The 24,059-nt window shown below is 40.2% G+C and overlaps 2 protein-coding genes across 2 annotated transcripts in view; both read left to right on the top strand.

The window, feature by feature from the left end:
* Positions 1-2,802, top strand: part of LOC121517585 (forkhead box protein J3-like) — a 93,673-nt gene extending 90,871 nt beyond the window's left edge. The window contains exon 13 of the mRNA XM_041799470.1: positions 779-2,802. Coding sequence (XP_041655404.1) covers positions 779-903 — 125 coding nt within the window. The 3' untranslated portion in view covers positions 904-2,802. The remainder of the gene's footprint in view (positions 1-778) is intronic.
* Positions 2,803-3,802: 1,000 nt separating this feature from the next.
* si:ch211-156j16.1 (uncharacterized protein LOC564557 homolog) lies at positions 3,803-15,028 on the top strand. The gene is made up of 4 exons (XM_041798371.1): positions 3,803-4,206; positions 9,619-10,032; positions 12,045-12,153; positions 13,437-15,028. Exons 1-4 carry the CDS (start codon positions 4,143-4,145, stop codon positions 13,441-13,443), a joined length of 594 nt encoding a protein of 197 aa, XP_041654305.1. The 5' UTR covers positions 3,803-4,142; the 3' UTR covers positions 13,444-15,028.
* The last annotated feature ends 9,031 nt before the right edge of the window (positions 15,029-24,059 follow it).

Genomic DNA, 24,059 nt, shown 5'->3' with positions numbered 1-24,059 from the left:
ACAAAGCATCTTACAGCCAAGTTTTTAGGCTGCGTAAAGATACCAATGTCAGGGATATTGGAGCACTTAATAAGTAAAACTACAACACTGTGGCATTACAATAACCAAGATGCTGTGTTATAATACATGTAGCTCCACAGTAGAATTACCATATCGTTAGCCTCGTAGCATAATTGCCTTAGTCGTATTTTAAGGTTTTCAGAAAAACACATATTTTGGACAACACATGGGGCTTTTTTCTTTATAGTTTAATGGTAAGTTTTACTAGATGTGTGAACATGTTTTTGAAAAAAGAAAAGCCACAACAATGACTACAAAACAAATTAAAGTGACTTAATAGATAAAGATAATAATTAATAGATGACTTAAGCATACTGTGATTATGGACTGTAACAAGCACTCTGATTGGCTGAAGATATGGGTAATAAGGCACAATGAATCAGCAGCGTTAGGAGAGTAGAGTTAGGCAGATATCACAATTTAGCCAAAAAAATGACCTGGGCAATTATCCTATATGGCTTTATTTAAACCACTGTGGGTAGATTAAATTTAATGATTTGTTTAATGTTGCTAAAAACATTTTGGATGCTCCAGACAAGTCTAAGAGGAAGTCAGTTTTGCTTTAAAGCTTTTTCAACTGTTCTTTATTATGCTCTCAGCTAAACAAGTACAAGGTAATACTTAATTTAGTTGCAGTGACCAAGAAGCATCATAAAAATGTCAGTGTGAGGTTTTGTTATACTGTCTTGTGCATGAAAGCTTCTCTCTCCATGTTCAGGCCATCTCAGCCAGCTGAGCCAGCAGCAGCAACAACACCGGCTTCCTCTGGGACACTTCCAGGTGAGACGCATGCTCACTGCAGACGACATCCAGGACGACTTTGACTGGGACTCTATTGTTTAAGCTGCAGGAAAAGAGACTGCTCAAGGACATGATGTCAGGTGAAGTATGAGACTGGCTGACCTGCCCCTTTCACCTGTGTGAAAAAATACAGAAGACAATCCAACAGAAAAAAAACAGAAAAGTCATTTTTCTGATTTCCCTGGCCTTTTTTTCTCGTACAAGTGGACAGTGAGTCTAAAGACAATCATTAAAAATCTAAGACTTGTATGGAATTGGACCAAGCCAAGCTGTCGTCTGAAGTAACAGGACGTTGAAGCTTTCTGAGTTGTCTCATGTTTTGCTCCTATCCCCCAGTGCCAAGAGGGTTACATGTCGCCAAAGTGTTGTCAAATCGTCTGTGAATTATTTAATTATTATTACTGTTACTATAATTGTGTTCCCCACTACAACTTGTGTAACATATCTGCAAAGTTTCAGCCCTTCTTCTCCAAATTTCTTGCAAAATGTTATTCATCCTGTCTTTTGTATTCATTCAGCAGGTCTGATCATTTCATCCTCATCTTTCTTTGTTCACTTTTTTAACTACAGTTTTGAAGAGGATTTTTGAAAGAGAAAATAATGATGGTGCTTCTGGTCAGATTCAATCAGTTATGGTTGAGTAGAGCACCACCTGCTGGTTAAAACAGGCAACATATCACTTCCTTTTCCTGGAAAAGTTCTATGCACCACAATTTTTTCTATCTTTCTCGCCATTTTGTCTTGTTTGAATCCGTTGCTCCATAACTTTTCTGTTTATTTTAACATTTTATCATTGAAAACATTGTGCATAGTGCCATGGTCTCAGGGTGTTACACTGATATACCATGTCAGACCAACACAAAACCATTTACATCTCTGTATGTAATGTCACTACGTGTACATTCAGTGTTCATTTTCCTGGTGGAAAAGTCTCCAGAAACTTTGTTCAAAAGGTTTCAAATCTTTATTTTTCAGCTTATAAGCTATCTGATTCAAAATACTGTGGAATAAGCTTTTCAGTAGCTCAAACAGCCGCTTTTCAATCAAAAATAAGACTGTGGTTGGGCTTGGAAGTTTTCAACATTAATTCATAGTTTCTGAGATGTTATTCACTTTATTAAGGTTTTATGATTTTGGGAAAAGTGCAGATTAATTATGATAGGACATTGAAGGTGGTCCACAATTTTAAGAATCCTACTTGAGGAGATGAAGAGCAGATTTTTGCACAACAATCTTGATAGATAACATCTTGTGAATGAGTCACAGAAAAGAAAAATGAGCATTTTATTACTTTGTTTCAAAAGATTTGTAAAAAAAAAATAAAAATAAAAGTTCAGCAAGAGAGCAAAGTCTCAACAAAAAGTTTCAAATGTTCAACTTTTATTTTGACTGTGATGTTTAATTTTTTCTGTGTGTACAAGTGTGTATAGTCCTCTCTGATTCATTTTAGCATACAGCTCCGTACAGCTCAAAAAATATGCGACAACAGAAGTCATTTGTTTGTATTCAGTGGGTTCACAGTGAAATATGGGACCTTAAAGTGCTCTTTGGTTTCAGATGATCCATGTGATTGATGGAATGGTCAAAACAAGGTCTCCTTATAGAAAAAAGACAAAATAACTCTTTATTCTTGCCATTAAATGCTGTATTACAGTGACCAGCATATATATCTTGTACGTTTGTGCGTTGTTGTCCTTGTAAATAGCAGTATGTTACTCCCATGTTTGCCCTTGAAAAACAGGCTGATGAAAAGAAAACAGCAAATGGAGAGAAAGTATTTTGTTATTTGTCCTTCAGGGGTCACAGTATGTATATACCTTCACTATATTGTAAAATAGGTGATTTAAAAAAAAGATGCCATTGGAGTTTTGTGTGTCAAAAATAATCTGTGTATGGCAGTTCAGCAGTTTAAATCTGTTTCAGTGTTTATTAAAATGTTATTGACCATTTTTACTGCTATTCCCTTGCATCTGCTGTCATTATTTTATCATCTGTTGGCAAATTTGAGTCTAAAAACTACAAAAAGTTGATGGCAGTTTTCTAAGTTAATAAAAACCCTAAAAGAATAGGGATATTTGGTAACTGAGACAACTTTTCCTTTGGCTCCGTGCCTGCTTGACCACTAGGTCCTTGTCCAACAGGTGTCAGCCTAGTGCCAAGCGTCAGCTTGTTTGCCTTCCATCGCATATAAAGTCAGCAGACCACCTATACTCCTTGTGTGAAAGTAACACAATGTTCTAACTGTATTTATGACTTCTTTTTATTGGGAAAAAGTGCTTAAAAGCTGCTCTCTGCTGCTACTGTCTGTAGTACATAGATGTATGCTGTCACTTCTCTTTGCAAGAGCAAGTTTGATGATTTAATGGTTTAATGCCTGTTTTATGAACTGATTACATAAATACTGTCAAACATTATGATGAGTAACATGTTGGGGAGCAGTGCTCTGTTGCAGACACTTTCTTGGCTCTTCACTCTGTGATTAAGGATTATTTAAAACAGCTCAAAGCTCTGTTTACATCTGGCCCCATTCATTCAGAGTAGCCTGTTGCTGTAGTTTTCAAATTGCAGAAACTAAATGTATTTTGCTGTGCCTGTCGTGCCATGATATATAAGTCAACGGTTCACTTATCTGTTTCCAAGTACATGTGTGCCTGTGTGTTGGTGTGTGTGTTGCTGATATTGCAGGGTTTGCAAACAGGAGTTTGTCCTGAGTGCGCCCTACAGGAGGCTAGTCCACAAAACTGAAATCACCTAACTGCCCCAATCCAGACACCCTCCTCCCAACACAACCTGCCCCTTTGCTCTTCAGCCCGCCCAGCCAACCCCAGCACCAGTACCAGCACCCCTCCTCCACTGTAAGCTCCCTTACTCACACTCACTCTTTTCTCTCTCATTCTGTGTGCCAGGCCCTCTCTCTCCCCCCCCCCCACTCTCTCTCCACTTCCTCAAAGTGGCCAGATCTCCTCTCTTCTCTCTTATCCTCTTTACATCCCTCCAACACTTTCCTCCTTCCTCCAGCTGTGAGAGTGAGCAGCTCTTCTTTACTTTTATAAGTTTCCAAAGGATCTCAGGCACACTACTTTTCAAAACTTTTCCTGAAGACTTTATTTTCACACTTGACCTTTTATTTTTTTGAACCTTAACCCTTCCCCTCTGGAGAGGCTGCTTAGTGTTTGTCTGGCGTGTGCAAGGCAGCGTGTGCAAGGGCTCCGGTGTCTTGCTCTTTGCCCCTGTGGGACTCCCCTGAAAGTTGTGACTGAAGGAGAGACGATTTCACCACCATGAAGGTTCAGCTGCTGCTCCTGTTGGCCCTGGTTGGTCCTTTCTGTGCCTTCACACATGCAAGTAAGTGAACTTTCTTCCATCAGCGTCCCGCTGTTAGCACACTGTGTCCCTTTGCTGTCTTCCTTTGCCTCCATGTGCCCACACCACTCTTTGTCTGCTTTAATCCCTGCTGATTGAATAAAAACGCAGGAGGACAATATGAAAAGGTAAAATAAAACTAATTTAATTTGTGTATCCACAAAATAAGTTATTGAGCACTTGCATTAAATAATAGAAAAAAAGATAATCAAATTATGTAATTTTTCTAGTAAAATTATAACTGAAAACCCTTGTAAAATCACAGACTGCACTCTGGCCCATATGCTCCATCTTGCCTGAGATTCACCCTGATGGAGGAAAAAATCTGTGGTTTGAAGTGTTAATTTAACAAAACAGCTAACTCAGATGTCTCAGAGTCTGTGTTGATTTTGTCTTTGTTGTGATATCTTTCTCTCTGATTTTCACACCTCTCCTGAGCCTTGGACAGCAGGAAAAGTTTGATTTTCAGACACGAGGGAGAAATGTGATGTAATAGCAGGAGCTCTGCTGCCTCGTGTCTGTAAATTCTTGGCACTGGTAAAGAGAAGAAAGGAATATCCTTTGGAAGGCTCCCAAAACAGTGCTCATACACAGAGAGGGGAGGGCTGGGGGGGCTGTAAACTGTAACATACACCATACACATTTATCTGAAAGCTTATCCCCTGTCTCCTATCACTTTACTCCTGATCTCTCAGTTTTCTCTTAACTGGGACTACTTTTGCTCTGATTTCCTATCTGCATCTCTGCCTTTCTTTCTCCCTGTTTGTATGTTTTCCCTGTCTTCTTTTCTTTCTGCTTCCTTCCCTTGCCTTGACCAGCACTGTTTGCCCAGTGGAAGCAGCAGGCACAGGGGGGTGTGGCCCGGGCCTAAGGGAACTGTAGGGCAGGGCAGGGCTGGTTTGCGTGTGTGTATTAATAGAGAGAGTCTCTATATTTAAGAGGGTCATATGGATGAGCGAGAAGCAGGAGACGGGAAGAGAGAGAACACCCGGTACGTGATGAGCTTTAAGAGGCGCCCCACCCTCTTTCACCCGCATGTTGTTAGACCGTGCGGCGCACCGCCCCCTTGGCCTTTACCCATCTTTGGTGGGGTATCAAGCTTTACCACTCAAAATCCCCCTCCCCTTCCCACTTCTACCCCCGTCTCTTAACAGTCCTCCGCCTTCTCCACATCTCTGCCCCCTTTCAGCTTGAAGGGCCTGGATCCTGTGGGACAGGGTTGCTGCACAGGGGGGAGCTGAGAGGGGCTGGGTCTATTTTTAAATGACAACCTTTACCAGTTGATATGCCTACTCCATTTCCATGGAGGTTTCTCTGAATTTAAAAAATGTAAGAATTACTCAGATTCAGGAGTTTTAGTTCCCCATAGAAAAGGGAAACGAAGAAAATAGCCCCTCTCAAGTCAAAGTGTCACAAATGGGGTCTTTTGACTCCTCGCGCCTGCTCACTTAACTATCAAACCCCACGTATCCTGTAAAAGCCTCCACCTCTTCCCTTACACTGCCCCCTCCTCCGTCCGGTCTCCTTCTTAATGAGCTTTGTCTGCTTCTCTGCTCCTATAACATCCTCGTCACATCTGGATGCTGAAAGGAGAGGTCAATGCCCTTTGTCCATGCCCACTCCTAGAAATGACTCAAATACTGCGCTCATACTCCAAATATGAGACACATGTCTGGAGAGAGTGACTGTTAGGAAAGAGCACTTCTCGTGTCAACAGAGGATCATTTTCAGTCAAAAATTAAACACACTTCGTCATACTTTTTCTTCATGGAGAAAGGAACATCTGTTCATGTAAATAAGTGTAAGACAAGCTTGGCTACTTAGCCCATACTTGATACTGCAGGGCATAGAGGTCTTCAGAGGACGACCCAAGCCCCTGCTGTTTTTTTCCTTTTTCCATGTCAGTGTGTGTCCTCTGTGAACACTAACACAAATGTCTCATATCTCTAGCACCTATGTGTGTTGCAGGGTGAGGTATAGCGCCAAAGAAAGTTGGGATTTTTTTTTTAAAAAGCAAAACCGCTGACTAAGGAACACTTACACAACTGGGCGTGTGTTTAAGGATGTGGGAGTTTGGATTTGAAGGTCAGCAGGATTAGAAATACATTAAGATGTTTTCCTGATATGTTTGGAGGTCAGCTGTGTGGCTTGTGTTTATATTAATTTGTGATAAAATAAAAGAGTAAGAAGGCTAAAAATGATGCATAATGTGTTTATTTAGACATTTCTACAGTGGTTGCATTTCATGTCATCCCTCCTCTGACTCATTACATTCAAGGAATTTAATCAGACCTGTTAAACCCAAGATTAAAGGCTCACTTGATCAAGGTCAGGACCAGTTTCTGCCCCTGGCGATGGAGTCCAGATGGAACCTGCTTCATGCAATGTTCTGATCTAGACCAGAAGGAGAAAAAAACTGTCTCCTCTCTTTCAAACCTCCCGTCAGTGCATGGCACAGGCCAGTATCTGCACAGCTGAATATTGAGCGGGGGAGTTAATGCTGTGTTGTATCTCATCGTAGTGGAGCTGGATGGGCAGGGCGCCTATCTCACTCACATTTCCCTCCTCCAACACTGCAAAAACATTCCTGAACTCTGAAGGTGGACACTCACCCACTCCCTCACACCATCTGTAGGGGCTCTCACCCTCCTACACAGGGGAATGTGAATTAGCGACTGGCTCTTTGTCTCACATACACACAAACAGGGGGGCCTATGTGACAGCTGATTGTGATCGTAATGGATGGAAGCTGCTACTCCCTCTTTTCCTGTCTCACACTGTATATATCGCTGAGCTCCTCCCTCACTTTTTTCACTCTCTCTGGTTTTATTTATGCCAGGCAGGAGTGATGCTCAACATGGGGGGCCTCCACCTCATTCTCTCATGTTTAGCTTTATTACTTCACCACCACTCCTACATTGAATCCATTTTTTCCTGCCTGCCCTTTAAACTCCACCTGTCCCTATCCGAAACCTGTCTTTAGAGATGCTGTCATTACCACTTGTTTGGTTTTGTGCTCATTTGTGTTTCTATTTTCCTGAACTTAATCCTCAAGTTATATTTTACATCACAACTGAGATATTTAATGGCACAAATCATATATTAATTTAGGTGCATTAATCCTTTAATTCCCATTCAGAAGAGAGGAAAGCTGTAGGTTTACTGTTGCATGCACATGTAAATAAACACATGCAGTTTGAACTCATTAGCACCTACTAACACATGTTGAATAGAGGGTTGATTTTAGGCTGTTTCGTGCTCCACATTAAAATGGATGTAAGAAGAGAGAGCACGTGTGGTCTAAATGATGTAATGGTGGGTAAAATGACCTGGGTGCACCACCAAACATTTGGAATAATAAGGCTGACGCCGCAGTTACATAAACCGTCCTCAGTCTAGGCTGAAAGAGAGAAAAAGAGCCTGGAATGGTTTCCAACTCTGCTCTACTTACTTAGGAGTTCATGATGCTGAGTTTTACTGCAATTCCTCTTGAGATCTGAGATTTTAATGTGTTTTAACATAATTAAACACACAAAACATGCCAAAAAAATCCTTTCCAGCTTCAGGGCTCCTGTTCTAGATCCAACCCTGTTGTAAGGACTGAAAGAGAGTAATTTAGATACACACATGCGAACCACTGCACACAGACACACTTCTTGCTGTGAGCTAAGACTGAAAACCAGGGACTGAATAGGTTCACAATGAAATCAGGAAGAAAAAAAAAGGACTCAACGCTGCTCCCCTCCACCCTCTTGCTCCCCCTTCTTCCCTCCCTTTCTTTCTTTCTTTCTTTTTTCTTTCTTTCTTCCTCCCGTTCTCACCAGGGATTCAGCTCTCAAAGGTTTCAGCAGCAACAAACCTCTCCTTAGGGAGTGGCAGGGTCATGGAGAGGAAGGTGGACGAGGAGTTGATTAGAAGGAAAAGAGCGGAGAGGGGATATGGACCGCAGCAGCCTAACTGTTTTACTCACTCACGCAGCTGTATTTAGGATCATCAGCATGGTGGGGAGGAAATACTACTCTGAGCTAATTGTGGGAACTGTGCACATAATGAAACAATTGTTAAACGAGGTTGAAGGGGCAATTACACATAGCTTACACAGCCATACTCAGTGAAGCACAGACCATTTTATCATCACTTACAGACGTTCCAAACAAATAGTGTGAGTGGCCTTGAAAAAGCCCCTTCAGTACTGTGCAGTAGTGGGAACAAATGTTTTGTTATATTTACCCCTCCTGTTGCTAATAAACACACGAGGACTAGGAATAGCTGTGCTGGTTGTCAGACGATTTCAGCCATTGAGGGTTATTTTTACCCTTGTAAAGTATTCACTATTTTTTAAAAACAATCTAACATGCTAAGAGCATGATGTCAGATGTTAAGATTAGAACATTGCAAAGATTCCCTTCCGGTAGACATTTTTATAGGTTTTCTATCCCAAAGAAAAGAACTGCTTTAAAGCCAGCCTCTTTTCAGTGGAAAGTTAACTGAAGACCATAATTTCAGTGCCACGCTGAAATCTACCTCCTTAATTTTTAAGCAGTGCTGTCCAGGCTAAGCTTTCAGTTGTGGCGGGGAGGATGTTGTATGTGGGGAGACGGAGCTAAGGCTATTGGAGACAAATTATTAGGTGGAACCCAGGCTGCTACATATCCAGACCTTGATGAAAGACCAAAGGATAGAGACTTGTCCGTATACAGTTGCTTGTACACAATGGGAGCCTCTATTTTACTGCAAGCACTACACTGTTTAGCTCTGGAAGCCTTGTTTTTAAAGACTATCATTCCAAATACTTAGATGTGAAATCAATAATACTCAAGCTCAATGAAAATCCTTCATATTTTTGCACATAAAAAATAAAATAATATTGCCATGCTTCCAAACTTCATGTCTGTCATGTCCTTTGTGAGACAAATGGCAAATCTTTCAGTTGTTTCTCACATGATCAGGCGTTGCTCCTGCTGCCCCACCCTTTAATGACTTCAAATGCTAAGTGTCTCAGGGTTAACAAGCATCCTCATGCTCTCCAAACATGTCGGCTTCTGCAGTGAGCAGCTCCCTCCACAGGAAATGAGGCAGAGGATGTGGCATGCCAGTGCTCTAACGTAGGGCCTCAGAGACAGGATAGAGGGGGAATGTACATTTTATGAAGTCACGAGGTGTGGTGGTCATGCTTTTGCTGTAGCCATTTGCTGGCAGAGTGTTACCTAAGAGTGTGAGAAAGAGGAATAGTCATATTAACAGTATGTCATAATGTCAGGGAGAAATCTAAATATTTACCTTCTCCATACTTCAATGAATCCTCACAGACTGGAACCTTCTGTATCAGTTTCTATCCTGTACTGATGGACTTTTTTCCTACAGTATGTGAACATATCTCTCCTCTCTCCACAGGCCCCACAGAGATCCCCACAGAACTTGATGTCCCAGTCACCGAGGCTGCACCTGAGGTCATTCCTGAGGCTACAGAGGCTCAAAAAGAAGAGCTCACTGTTGTCACTGCTGCACCTGAAACCGAACCAGAGGCAGTCCCTGAAGAAGTTGCAACAGACGCTCCAGAGGTACCGGAAGTCACTGAGGCCGCGCCTCCAGCTATTACAGAGGAGCAAGTTGCTGAGACAGAAGCCCCTACTGCTGCTGCGACTGAGGCAGCAGAGCCTGCTATCACAGACGCTCCCGCTGTTGTGACAGAAGCTCCCGCAGCTCCAGAAGTGTCCACTGAGGCAGCGGAGGTTGCTCCTGTGGTGACGGAAGCCCCCCCTGAGCCAGAAACAAGTGGAGAGCTGATCGTTGAGGAAGGCACAGACGGTGAGGAATGTGTAGGATCTGTGCTGAGATGCTGTAAAGGTAGTCAGTTTTAAAGATTACTGAGTGATATGATAATTAAGAGAGAGCCCAATTGGAACCAACTGGCTAAGCTCTAACCTAAACTTCTACTGCAAGATTTAAATGTGGGGTCCTGCCTCTCCTGCTGGACTGATGACTCTTTGACCAAGAAAAGGAAAAAAAGTTAGATAAGGAATTAGGGATCCACAAAGTTATTCTAACATAATCAATAAGAGGGGGAAGGCAGAGATTTTTCAAAAGGATTTGGCTTAGCCAACTGATGAAAACTAGAAACCAGCTAGAAAGTTGTGGGTCAAAGCCAGACTTTAGTGACATCTGCCACTTACTAATGGCTTTAAGGCATTATGTTCACTGATCTTAATTTCTGTGTGATGTAAGAATTTTCCCCACAGGTTAGAGACTATATAGAACATGGATGTAGTCTCAGGGAAATATCAAGTGGTTTCTGAACAGGTGTTATGAAGCCCAGTGATGATAGTTTGCATATCAGAAATACTGACTCAAAATAAATTAGATTTATCTAAAAGGCAAAGAGTTGTAGCTTATGCAGGTTGAATGTGTATCTTAGTGGCTGAAGCAAACCCATCTAGCTGGTTATCCAGTTTACATATCACAAACAATGACAACATAAACAAAGCAAGCAGTTTAGCCTGCTAACATTTACAGACTTGGTAAAAATGCAAGAAAAATAGTCCATAAGAAATGCCCAAATAAGTGTTTATTCACCTGAATATATAAATTATGTTGTTTTTATTAACTTAGAATAGGCCTTTTTCATACAGAGGGAGGGTCCCCTCCACAGGCGCTGCTTTATCCATCTTGCTCAGTTTCTACAATACCACAGAATAGACCTAAAAGCAGATTCATGTTTACTTAAATTCCACTGGTTACAGACTGTTACAAACAGAAGTGAGCACTGTGATATAGCATGCTGCTAATAGATGTTGCTAATATTCCCAATTTAACGTGTGAGTACACTAACATGAAGGCTACTTCTTAGGCTGTGCAGTTAATCAAAATTAGGATTAAATTGCAAATGAAACGTGTCAAAAGAATAGTTTTATGCATTTTTTGAGAGATGCTATGCTCTACACATTTGCAAACTCAACTCAACTCACCTCAAACTTTATTTATAAAGCACCTTTAAAATAACCGGGGTTGACCAAAGTGCTGTACAGATCAAAAGCAGTACAGATACAATACCAAGATACAAACATTCAAGTTTCAATTTCAAGTGTCAAAAAAATATGTTTTCCTTATTTTTCAACGTGTTTTTCATATTATAAATGAGAATGATACTGCATTTGCAATATGAGTCAAATAATCGCAATTTGATTTTTTTCAAAATCATTAAGCCCTACTTTGTAGAAAGCAGACACAATACGCCTGCAGTCCTTTTAAGCCCTGCCTTCTTCTAAACTGAATGATTCATGGAAAAAAAAATAGACCTTATAGTTTTTGCCACTAGGAAAATAAGCTATAGAGACCATAACCTTGTCTGTAAAAAGCTGTTAGCATATTTAATCCTGTTTTAAACATATGTATTTGGATATAAGCTCTAATGAGGAGTCCCTTATTTTTGCTGCCAGCCCCAAGTGGGCCCTTAAAGAACTGCAGTTTTTGCATTTCTGCATGGCTTTTATTTCCAACACAGAAGTTGCTGCTTATACAATCATTTAGTTAACTGCTGTTAAAATGCTATCAGGATTCTATAATTTTAGCTAACACAGTCTGTAAACAGCCGTTAAGATGTCAGAGGGCAGAAGGTTGACTGGTTTGCAGCCAACACTAATGGCAGGAAAGAAAGGTTGTTTTTGAAACAAGGATTTTGAACCTCTCATCACTAACCACAGAAACCTTGTGAGTTGGATGTGAAAGTGATTATTTGGCAGTCCCATAAACAGTTCAAAATGTTATTAATATTTATGTAATAAAATAAAACAGTTTCCTGAAGATTGACTTTTTTCCCACAGAGGACCTGAGTTCTGGCCAGGTAGTCGGCATTGTGATCGGCGCTCTGTTGGCAGTGGTCATCGTCATTGCTGTAGTGATCGCTGTGGTGAGAAGGATGGGCAAATACTCGTAAGTACCTCTTTTCCACTGCTAAATACACATTTAAAACCACACAGAGCTTGAATCCATGTGAATGCAGATGATTAATGCTGTGCAGTGAGTCATCAATTCTGACTTCCTCCTTATATGGAGTTCAAAAGCCAGAGCTTTGAGTCATCACTGACACATCCTATGATGAAATAACAGGCAGTGATGCAATGTGATGCTCATTGAGGGAGCGTTATCTGTGCGATAAGCTGACCTCCATGCGCAGCACAGACTTTTAAATCTGCATCTGTGCACTGTTAAGCATGTTTGAATGTTGACCTTTTCTCATGAGAGGAAAAGTGACAATACTCCCCTCCCCTCTGCGGATACTGTCATGAGCTGCATGTCTTATTAATCGTGCATGTTCTTTGTTTCACAGGTCACCCAAGAACAAAAAACCTGCGAAAAAAGACAGCGTTTTGGTTTCTGTAAATTTCTACATTTTGAATCTTTGTGCTAATCATGTTAACACTCTGCTCATCATAATCCTAATTCACACACCTGTAACAGATGTTTTTTTCCCTCCAAGAACACTCAGAAAGATTGTTGCTGCTTTCTCTGACGCTCAGTCCTTTGGCTCTTGGAGGAAAATTTGTGTATTCATGGTGACAAGTGGCTCCATTTGGCCTTGAAATTAGCTTGTTTATTGACTCAGTGTCTGTCTATGTGGCCAATGTTAATCAAGCAGACTGTTTTTAAATCAGTCACTCCCTACACAGAGGGCTCTGTGTTTGTCAGAGGAGCAGCAGCAACACAAAAACCTGTTTGGTGTTTCGTCTGAGGAACTAATAATAGGCCTATTTGTGATGATTTGTGTATTTATAAATTGTTTATTTTACAGTTTGTCACTATAAGATCTTCAATGAGTATAGCTGCATTCTGAAAGGGGTAAATGTAGTCCTAAAACTAATCTTGTCCATTTTAAAACAACCTTGTGTGAAAAAAGTTCATTTTACAGTTTTGATAAGTAAACCTCATGCTAGGCTCATGTTTCTTTCTTTTTGTATTTTATCTGCATATTTAATCTTTTAATCAATCTACAATAAAGCTTTTTGCCTCCCCCATTTATGTGACGTTGTCCATGCCCCCCTGTAGCACAGAAAATGATTTAAAACATGAAATCAAGCGAAGTATTCAGATGAATTACTCTAAAATAAATGCATTAGATATTCTTTCCTCTGCTAATTCAATTATCATGCTTTTTCAGCCACTGTCAGTCCTTTCTTAACTCTTTCTTTCCTTCTTTTTTGTTTTTGTCTCCACAGCCCTTGAGGAGAAAGTCAGCCAAGCAGCCTGAGCGCCCAAAGTTCTGGATATTCTGAACTACTGAGCCGTGACGTCATATCTGATCAAGAATAAAACAAGCACGAAACCAGAACTAAATAAATCTAACCAGGACTCTGGACTGTTGCCAAAAAAGAGGGGGAGGGAGACTTGTGTGTGGTTATGTATGTACTGTATGTATGTAAGACAAGAGGGATACATTGGCAAACATCCTCACCTCCCCCCGCCACCTCCTTTACCCCCCTGGAGCTGCTGATGTAAAAAAAAATAAAAGCTCTGTCCTCCTCTATTCCCCTTAAAGAGAATAAAGCAAAGTGATGGCAGGGTGTCACAAAGAATTTCAGGCCTTCTCAAGTGCATCCTGTTTAAAAAAAGAGGGAAAATGTAGAGGATTATCTGTCATTTATGGGTAAAATCTCTCTTCTTTTAAAGAGTGACTGATTTAGATTTGCATGGAAGTTTGAGAGGACTTAAAAAGGAAAAAAATGAAAAAACTAAAGTGATTTAAACAGCAGGGGAAGGAAAGAAAGCAGGAGAGGCTGTTACAAATTCCACAGGATGTATATACAATGCAAGAGGGCTACATAGTATTCAGCTAAAGACTTTCTCATCTGTTTCAGTCTCATAGGCTAGCATTTGATAGTATGGATTACACAGTACAAGCAGACAGCCTTAGATTCTTGTTAAAGCTAACAGACCTTTAAAGCCCCCCTGAGTATCAGTTAAAACTTACAGAATCCCTCGTATGTTAGCCAACTGTATGAAGCACTGTGTGCAGAAGTTGTTCTGACATAACACTTTGAGCTCTGAGGGTTAGCAGGGGGCTAACACAAGAGAAAAGGCACCCTCATTTGCAAGAGTAACGTGACATTCTGCCCACTTTAACACTGACATATAAAAACCTAATACATATCTGTGAAATTTAGCAGAAGGGTTTGTGCCACTGTCTCTGGTATTCTCTTGGTAGTTAGGAGGATTTTAACTTTTGAAGTGCATTATTAATGTGAATTGACTGTACTTTTTAACTGCCAACCCATTCCAAAAAGAACAGCTTTGTTGACTGCTGGCATGTTCCTTATGAAGGCTTTCATAGCCAGCGGTTATTAGACATAGAGATAGCATTGTCCTTACAATGTACTCATAGTACTTCTGTTGATAGTTAGATTACCAGAACAGCCTCCAGTCGTTATATTTAGCTAACCCCAGATTGAGTGCAGAGGATGACATTTTGCAGTTGCACTTAGTTTTAGTGCACAGTGTTAGGCAGAAATGCCCCCTTTTTGTTATTTTTGCAATTGTAAGTGTGCTAAATGGATGTACAAATAATGAAGTCTCAGCTTAGCTCTGCTTGATTTACAAACTCGTTTAATATGTGCACTGAATGAGTGTTGTAATGTTTAATGAATAGGCTTTTGGACACTGCAAATGTTTGCAACGACATGTTTTGTTTCCTCCCTTCTGCTTTGCCCCATGTTATCAGTTCTAAGACTTTAATTTGTGCTATCCCATTTGTTTGAACCCTTTTAATTTAATTGCAGTGTCTCATGTTCATACTGTTTCAATAAAAAACTGAAAACACTCCATAAACTGTGTCACTAAATTATTTTAGGAAACTTTTCGTTTGAGCATGAAAATATCCCTTAATTGCCTTTTTTTCCAATTAATTAGATTACACAGTTAACATCACAACGCTTAAAGGCAACACATTTCTGGAGCAGTACTGTATGCAGTCTGAGTCAGAAAAAGTACTTGTGAAAATTAAACTCTCATGACACACATTTTCTGTTTCTAAGTGCAGTTTCACACATATCATTAGCAGGCTTCCACAGGGGCAGCATCCAGTCCTCTCTGATTGCTTCATTCAAGTAATGCCTCAGATTCAAAAAAGCACACCTCCTTTTCAGCAAAGAGGCAAACAACACCAAATAAGGAGGAACATATGGCCTCAAACCGTTGGGTCGGTTGAGCCCTCTGACAGTTAGGTGTGTTTTTTATGTCGTGTTGTGGACTTTTTCATATACTGCTGTTAAACTGAGGCAAGGCTCCAACAGAAGGCCGTGAGCCGCACAGAGATGCTCTGTGTCTGGCTTCCTCTGCTCCGTGTGGTTTTAGGCAGCGGCCCAACGCCCACCACCCCAGCCTCTGCCCCACCGGCAAGCTTCAGAGCTCTCTTTAGCTCACGCTCCCTCCTCAGACTGCTGGGAACAATGGAGTCTTTTGAGAGGGGCAGATGGAGAGGCTATGGGCCGTGGCTGTGAAGCTGTTCGCCAGCAGCTCCCTCTCTCCCCTTCAGAAAAGGGGGGAATTCTGAACATCGCTATAGGGTGGAGTCACTTCCTGGGTGGGCATAGCATCAATCATGTGCATTAACATATTAAGAGACTTAAAGTGTTTTAATACTCAAACAGAGACCTCATCACAAACTCTGAGCTCTCTTTGCAGATGAACACATGTTAAAACTATTACAACAGTCATGCTCCAACAAAATGTCCCAGCAGAGTCAGCTATTAAAGCTCCATAAAAGTGTATGAATCACTGCAAGAGTCTGGGTCAAATTCATGACACATGAACACAGGTCTGTCTACTTTTTAATGATCAGAATCAGCATTAAAGCCGTCTGTTAATGCAGTGCATATAAAAATGTGAGCTGAGCATAGATGATCTACATAGCCTGGTGTGTTAATGTGTCTGGGTTGTACATTTCATGTTCTGTACCTGTAAATACGTGTAGAAGCTTCTGTATGAACACTGTGTACATCAAATAAATCTCAGCTGAGGGGTCATCAGGAACAAGGAAGGAAGAAACCACTCAGTTTAAGCAGACAGCTGGATGAGGAAATGTCCTTCCTTCTAAATAAAACCAGACTGGTGTATTTTCATTGAACAGAGGAATGTGTGTTTACATTTATTTTTCTACTTACAGTGGGAGCCAGAAATACCAGGTCACTTATAGCAGACTGGGAGCTTGTTTAGAAGCACACAAGAAGAAACTAGTTGTCTCAGTTGGTCATCATTTTATTTGCACAACTATTTGTGTCTACTATGAAAATTGTAGGCCTTACAGTGTTGAGACAACACAGATTGTCCAACTTCTAACAAAAGAGCTTTTCCTAAATAAGGACTAAAATAATGCCAAGGAGCAGGCTAATCATTTTGAATCTATTTATAGCAGGGGAGACAGTTTGTCCCATAAGATGGACAGTTTGGTCCATTTTTGTTCTCTCTTGTCAATTAAAACCCAGTCAGTTGAAATGAGAGTAACTGTATATACAGTATAGAAAAGATAAATTAGTAAAGATTTTCACTTTTCCTCACAGTGGATGTTTCTGTAAGAATCACATTTTTCTGTCCTGGACTATAACAGCCAGTAAAGGAAAAATGCAGCCTTAATTTGGCCATTTATAGCATTTCTCAAGGAACTATAATTTAGTTCTTGTATCCAGTATCAAGGGTGTGTAAAGGCCTCTGTTCCTGATTACTTGTGTCTTGGTTGTTTTTGATTTGTTGCGGCTTTAAGGTTCAGTCACTTGTTAATCAGTATTCCTGCCTATTACTATACCATGAAGCCAAAGAACACTCCAAGCAACTCAGAGAAAAGGTTACTGAAAAGTACAATTCGGGGGATGGATACAAAAAAATTTCAAGACGCTGAACATTCAGTTAAATCCATCATCAAGAAATGGAAGGAATGGCTCATGTGTAAATCTGCCTAGGTAAGACCATCCTCACAAACTGGAGAACATGCCAGAAGGAGGCTAGTGAAGGAGGCCATCAAGACACCTGTGACTACTCTGAAGAAGTTACAAGCTTTAGCAGCTGAGATGGGAGACACTCTGCATACAACTGTTGCCCAGGTTCTTCACCAGTCAAAGCTTTATGAGAAAGTGGCAACGAGAAAACCACTGTTGAAGAAAACTCAGATTAAATCTTGACTAGAGCTGACCAAAAGGCATGTGAGAGGCTCCATGGTCGAGTGGAAGACAGTTCTTTGGCCTGATGAGACCAAAGTGGTGCTTTTTGGCCATCAGACAATATGTGGACACCAAACACTGCACATCACCACAAACACACCATCCCCACTGTGAAGCACTATGGTGGCAGCATCATGCTGTGGGGATGCTTCTCTGCAGCTGGCCCTAGAAGGCTTGTAAAGGTAGAGAGTAAAATTAATCTGGCAAAATATAGGAAAATACTGATGATAAAATCGTATCTCTTGCAGAGAGAGACTGTTTTCCAGCAAGATAATGACTGGAAGCATACAGAAGAAGCTACACACAACTGGTTTAAAGACAAAAAGGTGAATATTCTGCAGTGGCAGAGTCAAAGCTTAGACCTCAATCCAATAGAGAATTTATGGCTGCACTTGAAAAGGACTGTTCACACCCAATCCCTGTGCAATCTGAGAGAGCTTGAGCAGTTTTGCAAAGAAAAATTGAGTTAAATTGTAGTGTCCTCATGTGCAAGCCTGACTGAGACTTATCCACACAGATCCAGTGCCGTAATTGCAAACAACAAGGGGTTGAATATTGCTGCAGTCGCTTATGTTAAATGACATATCTTTATTTTGGCATTACTTTGTAGAAATCTGTTTTCACTTCGACTTTAAAGAGGTTTTTTTTTTTTTTTTTTGAATTATTGTCGTCAAAAAAGCCATATTATATTGATCATGACAAATCTACAAATCAATAAAAGCTAAAATCAATTAAAAAAATATATGTACTGTATATCCAAGGGGTGAATTTATTTTATACGCACTTTACATTTTAACATGAGGTACATATCAAAACTCATTTTTCATGACAATATGTTTTTTTCTAATGTAAACAAAGAGCAACTATTGAATCAAATAGTATCAAAATAGAGTTTGATATCCAGACAAGTCAGTGGGCCCCAACAGCAATGTCCAAGCCCCCCAAAAAGTGCCGCAATGCCTTCATATCAATCAGACTTTTGTTAGTTAGATCCCTATAGACACATAGAAACTCCTCTAAATCATGAAAACAAGACATTCAAGATTAAACAAGTACTGTTGTGCATGCTGTGTTCTTATTTTGTCCAAAGGTTTTGTCGTGTGTTAAATGGAGGGCAGCGCAACCATGCCTATCCCACCAAAACAGCTCTCATTTTAATTTAAGTGAGGAGCAGAGAGAGCCCTGGCATATAGTCTGGTTAGCTTAAAGAGGGGGAGAGAGTCAAAGAACATGGCAGAAAAGAAGTCATTGTGTGACAGTAAAGATAAATGACCTCACCCATGTAAAACCACCTGGGTTTTTCAGAGTTCAACTGGAGTGCAAAAAAAAAAAAAACTTTTCAGAATTTGTTACACTGTTGTTGCTGCTCCCCAAGAAAATACATCATATCTATTCAATAGTCATATAATAATTATGATCTGATTATAAATCAAGACAATCTAGAGAATAATTTTTGCCATAATCGAGCAGTCCTACAATAAATACAAATGATTTATGGCAGAAGAAAAGATGTACCTGTGGTGAGGATATAATTTTATTCTTATCAGTTCCACCTAATCTAGAGACACGATAAAATATTTCAATTGAGGTGAGTTAGAATTATGATACTCTTCTAAGAGCGGATGTTGGCTATTACATTTCAGGTCTTGTTGTTCTCTGGCTTTGATACCTGAAAAGGGGTTCTTCAAAATATATGGTTTACTTGCTATTATTGCTTTTAGCTAAATGGGAAAGGGTGTCTGTGCATGGTGCTTTCAAATGACTTTAGAACCCACACACATAAATGGTAAAGATTTTTTAGTGTTTAGAATCAGCCTGGACCACAAGCAATAAAAAATGAAATAATCAACAGATGTTATATGTAAACTCTTTTAACTTGAAAAAAGAACAACCCCAAATTCCAAAAGTTAGGGCATATTACAAAATGTGAATTAAAACAAAATACAGTGATTTGTAAATCCTTGTCACCCTACGCTCAGTTAAAACTACTACAAAGACAAGATATGTCAAGTTCAAAAAAATGTGGGACAGGAGCATGTTAACATGATCTTTTCTTCTAAAAACACTTTTTAAGCCTTCTGGGATAAAATACACATTATTGAAGTATTGAAAGTGGAATTCTATCCCATTCTTGCTCTATGTACATGTTAGGTTGCTCAACAATGCAGGGTTTCTGTTGTTGTATTTTGTGCTTCATAATGTGCCATACATTTCCAATGGGAGACAGGTCTGAATTGTATGCAGACCAGTCCAGTACCTGTGCTCTTTTACTGCCTTTCCAACCCTGTGTTTGTAAGTAGTCACAAGCAGGGACATCCCTGAAAAGACATCTGAATGGAAGTGTGTGTTGCTCCATAATCTGTAAGTAGCTCTGAGTGTTATTGGTGCCGTCACTTCTGTGCAAGTTACAGATGTACTGGGCAGTAATACACCACCAAATCATCACAAATCCTGGTTTTTGACCTCTGGATTGATAATAACCTCTATGGTTTAGGTTTAATTTAGGTCATCTCAGATGAGCTTGAGATCAGAGAAGTCAGCAGCACTTCTGAATGTTGATATATAGCAGGGGTGTCCAAACTATGGCCTGGGGGCCAAATGGGGCCTTTGGCAAATTCTAAAAATGAAATGAAATATGGCCCACATTAGAACATGTGTCAGGGGCACAGCTAGTGGTAGTCAGAGCTGACCAGGGCCCCAGAAATCTGTTATGCCTCCCCAAACACCCTAAAATGATTGGCTATTTGGCTAGCAGCTATTAACTAGCATTTTAAGAATTCCCAATCACCAAGTATGTGTCTCAGCTTACACATGGAGATAAAATTAAGTACTGTGTTAACTGCCAGTGGTTTTCCAAAGAGTTCCCGAGCCCACATTGTAATACTGATCACAGGATGATGCAGGTTTTTAACGCACTGCTGCCTGAGGGATTAAAGGTCACGGTCATTCAGTGATGGGTTATGGCTTGGTCCCTTCATGCAGAGATTTCTACTGACTTTCAGAATCTTTTGATGATATAGTAGACTACAGATGGGGAAATCTCCAAATTGCTACCAACTTTATGTGTTCATAAACTGTTGCACAGTTAGCCTACACAATCTTTCACAAAGTGGAGAACCTCTTGCCATTGTTGACAGTGAATGTCCAAGCCCTTCAGGAGTGCTCCTTTGATACCCAATCATGGTACAGGCTTACCTTTGGAATGTTCCAGGTGTTTTCTGAGCGTTCCACAACTTTCCCAGTCTTTTCGTTCTCCTGTTAAGTTCAAAGTATTTTTATGTGCCTTAAAAACAATAAACTTAATGAGTCTGAACATTAGATATCTTGACTTTGTGACTTTGTGCTGTACTCAATTAAATTCAAGTTAAACAATAATTGTATTGTATTTGTATTCACATTTTACACAGCACCCCAACTTTTTTTTTATAATTGGAGTCTGCACATCTGGTAGCATATATTTGTCTTGGATTCGTGTTTTAAGGTCAAAAATACATGCATTTCAATAGTCAAAATTTACAGTAAAAAAAAAGGAAATTTATCACATTGACAATTCAAAGAAGTTACATGCTACCTGCTGCTACACAGCCCAAATGATTGATTTTGATTCAAGTCCACTGAAAAGGCAAATAATCAATCTCCTAAACATCCCCTGGACCTGCTAGTTTCTGAACAGACCATGAATAAGTTTAGTTTGCACTTATTTAGACAGGAAAGCAGGGAAATGACAGAAAATGTTGGGAATGTGAGGGATGACATGAACTAAACAGCATTATGTTTGGGAGTCAAACCAGTGACCAGAACCACAAGGACTGTATCTATTAAACATGGGGCATCGCTCTAGCAGCAGAGCTAAACCAGTAAAGTTTTAATTATTTATCCTTTTTTTTTTTTTTTTTTTTTTAGCAGGAAGGACCCACTGACACCAAGGTCTCTTTTCCAGGGATGCCCTGCAGCAGTACAAGTAAAACTGAAAAAATATCAACACAGATACAACTAATTACAAGTTCATTCATAATTATGTATTCAGACATGCAAACCCATGTCCTTTTCAATGTTTTCATGTTTTTACACTGCTGAAGTCACTATCCTTTAGCTGTTTAGACTCCAGTTATTTTAAAATGTCATATGACACCAGAGAGGGTTTTCACTGGTTACTGTCATCACTTACTGTTAAGTTATTTAAGTCTCATAATATCAGTAAGACAAATAATATAAAAACTGGGATGTTCTGATGTCTGCTTCAGTAATATCTACAATTTATGGACAATTATATTTGATCACACCTGTTCATCATTGAATTTAGGTATTTCAGTCAGACCCATTTCTACAGGTGTATAAAATCAAGCACCTAGCCATGCAGTCTCCATTTACAGACATTTTTGATACAGAATGGGTCGGTCCGAAGAGCTCAGTGACTTCAAGCGTGGTTCTGTGATTGATGCCATCTTTGCAATAAGAGTTGTTGAAATTTAATTCCTGCTGGATATTCCTAAATCAACTCTCAGTTATATTACTGGAAAGTGGGAGCATTTAGGAACAACAGTAACAAAAGTGGAAGCCCACATAAATCACAGAGAGGGGTCAAATGTTGAGGCACATGATGTGTAAAAGTCACCAGTGCTCTGACGATTGCATAGCCAAAGAGTTTCGAAATGCCACTGGCATTAATGGAAGCACAAAAACTGCGCGGCTGGAGCTTCAGGGAATGGTTTTCCATGGCCAAACAGCTGCGTACAAGCCTCAAATCACCAAGTCAAATGCCAAGCGTCAGATGGAGGAGTTAAAAGAACACTGACACTGGACTGTGGAGCAGTGGGAACATGCTCTGACAAATCACACTTCTCTGTTTGGCAGTCAGATGGGTGAGTCTTGGTTTGGCAGAAGCTGGAAGCACTAACCTGCCTGACTGCATTGTGCCAACAATGAATTTTGGTAGAGGAGGGATAATGGTATGGGGCTGTTTTTCAGAGTTTGTGCTCGGCCCCTTAGCTCCAGCGAAGGCCAACCTTAATGCTCCAGCATACCAAGACATTTTAGATAATCCCATGCTCCCAACTTTGTGGCAACAGTTTGGTGAAGGCCCTTTTCTACGGTGGCCGAGAAGTCTCACACGAATGCAAATTCAAAACGCTTTGCAAAAAGAAAAAACACGACAACATTTGAGAAAAACACAAATACAAAAACTTGCTTCAGTGCATGAATACAAAAACTCAGCACCACGCAAGGATACATAAACTCAGCACAGTGCTGAGGCAAACAGATTCCACAACAGCACAAAAATACAACAACTTGGTGCAGCAGATGCAAATAAAAACTCACAACACAACGGAAGTGGGGTCGTTATTAGGGATGGACCTGCTAAGCCTGCTAACGGCTCCGCTAGCAATAAAGTTACGAACAACACCGCTACTCAAAATAATTTCTGTACTCACAGTATGTAATTTGTAGTGTGTTTTTTGTGATTTTTAATACCTGTAACCTCCTGTACAGTTTAATATGTATGTAAACAACTATCTAAATCAAATTGATTGAGTCCATTCATTTATCTGACAGCTTATGTCATGCATATCGGTCCCCAAATGTAGCTGTTCGCTGGTTAAAAATTACTTCTAAAACTTATCGATTACAAAATAAAATGTGCAAGAAGTGGAGCTGATGAACGATCAGTGTTTACTTACTTTAATTACTCGATCCAAGTGTGTCTTTAGTAAGTTTGAGTTGTGGTACGTAACTTTATTGCTGACGGAGCTGTTAGCAGACTATCAGGTCTGACCCTAATAACGGCCCCACTTCCGTTGTGTTGTGAGTTTTTATTTGCATCTGCTGCACCAAGTTGTTGTATTTTTGTGCTGTTGTGGAATCTGTTTGCCTCCATGCTGTGCTGAGTTTATGTATCCTTTCGCAGCGCTGAGTGTTTATATTCATGCGCTACATTAAGTTTTTGTATTTGTGTTTTTCTCAAATGTCGTCGTGTTTTTTCTTTTTGCAAAGCGTTTTGAATTTGCATTCGTGTGAGACTTCTCGGCCACCGTAGAAAAGGGCCTTCACCAAACTGTTGCCACAAAGTTGGGAGCATGGGATTATCTAAAATGTCTTGGTATGCTGGTAGACTTCTCGGCCACCGTACTTTTCTATTCCAACATGACTGTGCCCAAGCGCACAAAGCAGGGATTTTGAAGACATGGTTTGATGAGTTCAGTGTGGAAGAACTTGATGGGACCACACAGAGCCTTGACCTCAGCCCTATCAAGCACCTTTGGTATGAAGTGGAATGGAGATTGCGAACCAGGTCTTCTCATCCAACATGAGTGCCTGACCTCATGAATGCTCTACAGAATGAATGGGTAAAAAAATTCCCACAGAAACACTCCAATATCTTGTGGAAAGCCTTCCATGAGGAGTGGAGGCCGCAAAAGGAGGCCCAATAAGTACATGCAACAGTCCCTGCTGGTCTAATGGTGGAGTGGCCAAATACTTTTATGCATATGGTGTATTTGGGAAACAAATTAAACTCTTTAAAGAGCCATTTTTGAAACTATTAACAATTACATGTTTTCAAATATATATATACAATGTATTTAGATATATATTCACCTATATCAGGTTTCTACTGAATGTCATGTGGGAATATGG

Source organism: Cheilinus undulatus, linkage group 11 (assembly GCF_018320785.1).
Source record: "Cheilinus undulatus linkage group 11, ASM1832078v1, whole genome shotgun sequence".
Classification (NCBI taxonomy): Eukaryota; Metazoa; Chordata; class Actinopteri; order Labriformes; family Labridae; genus Cheilinus; species Cheilinus undulatus.
This window is presented reverse-complemented; position numbering and strand designations above follow the sequence as displayed.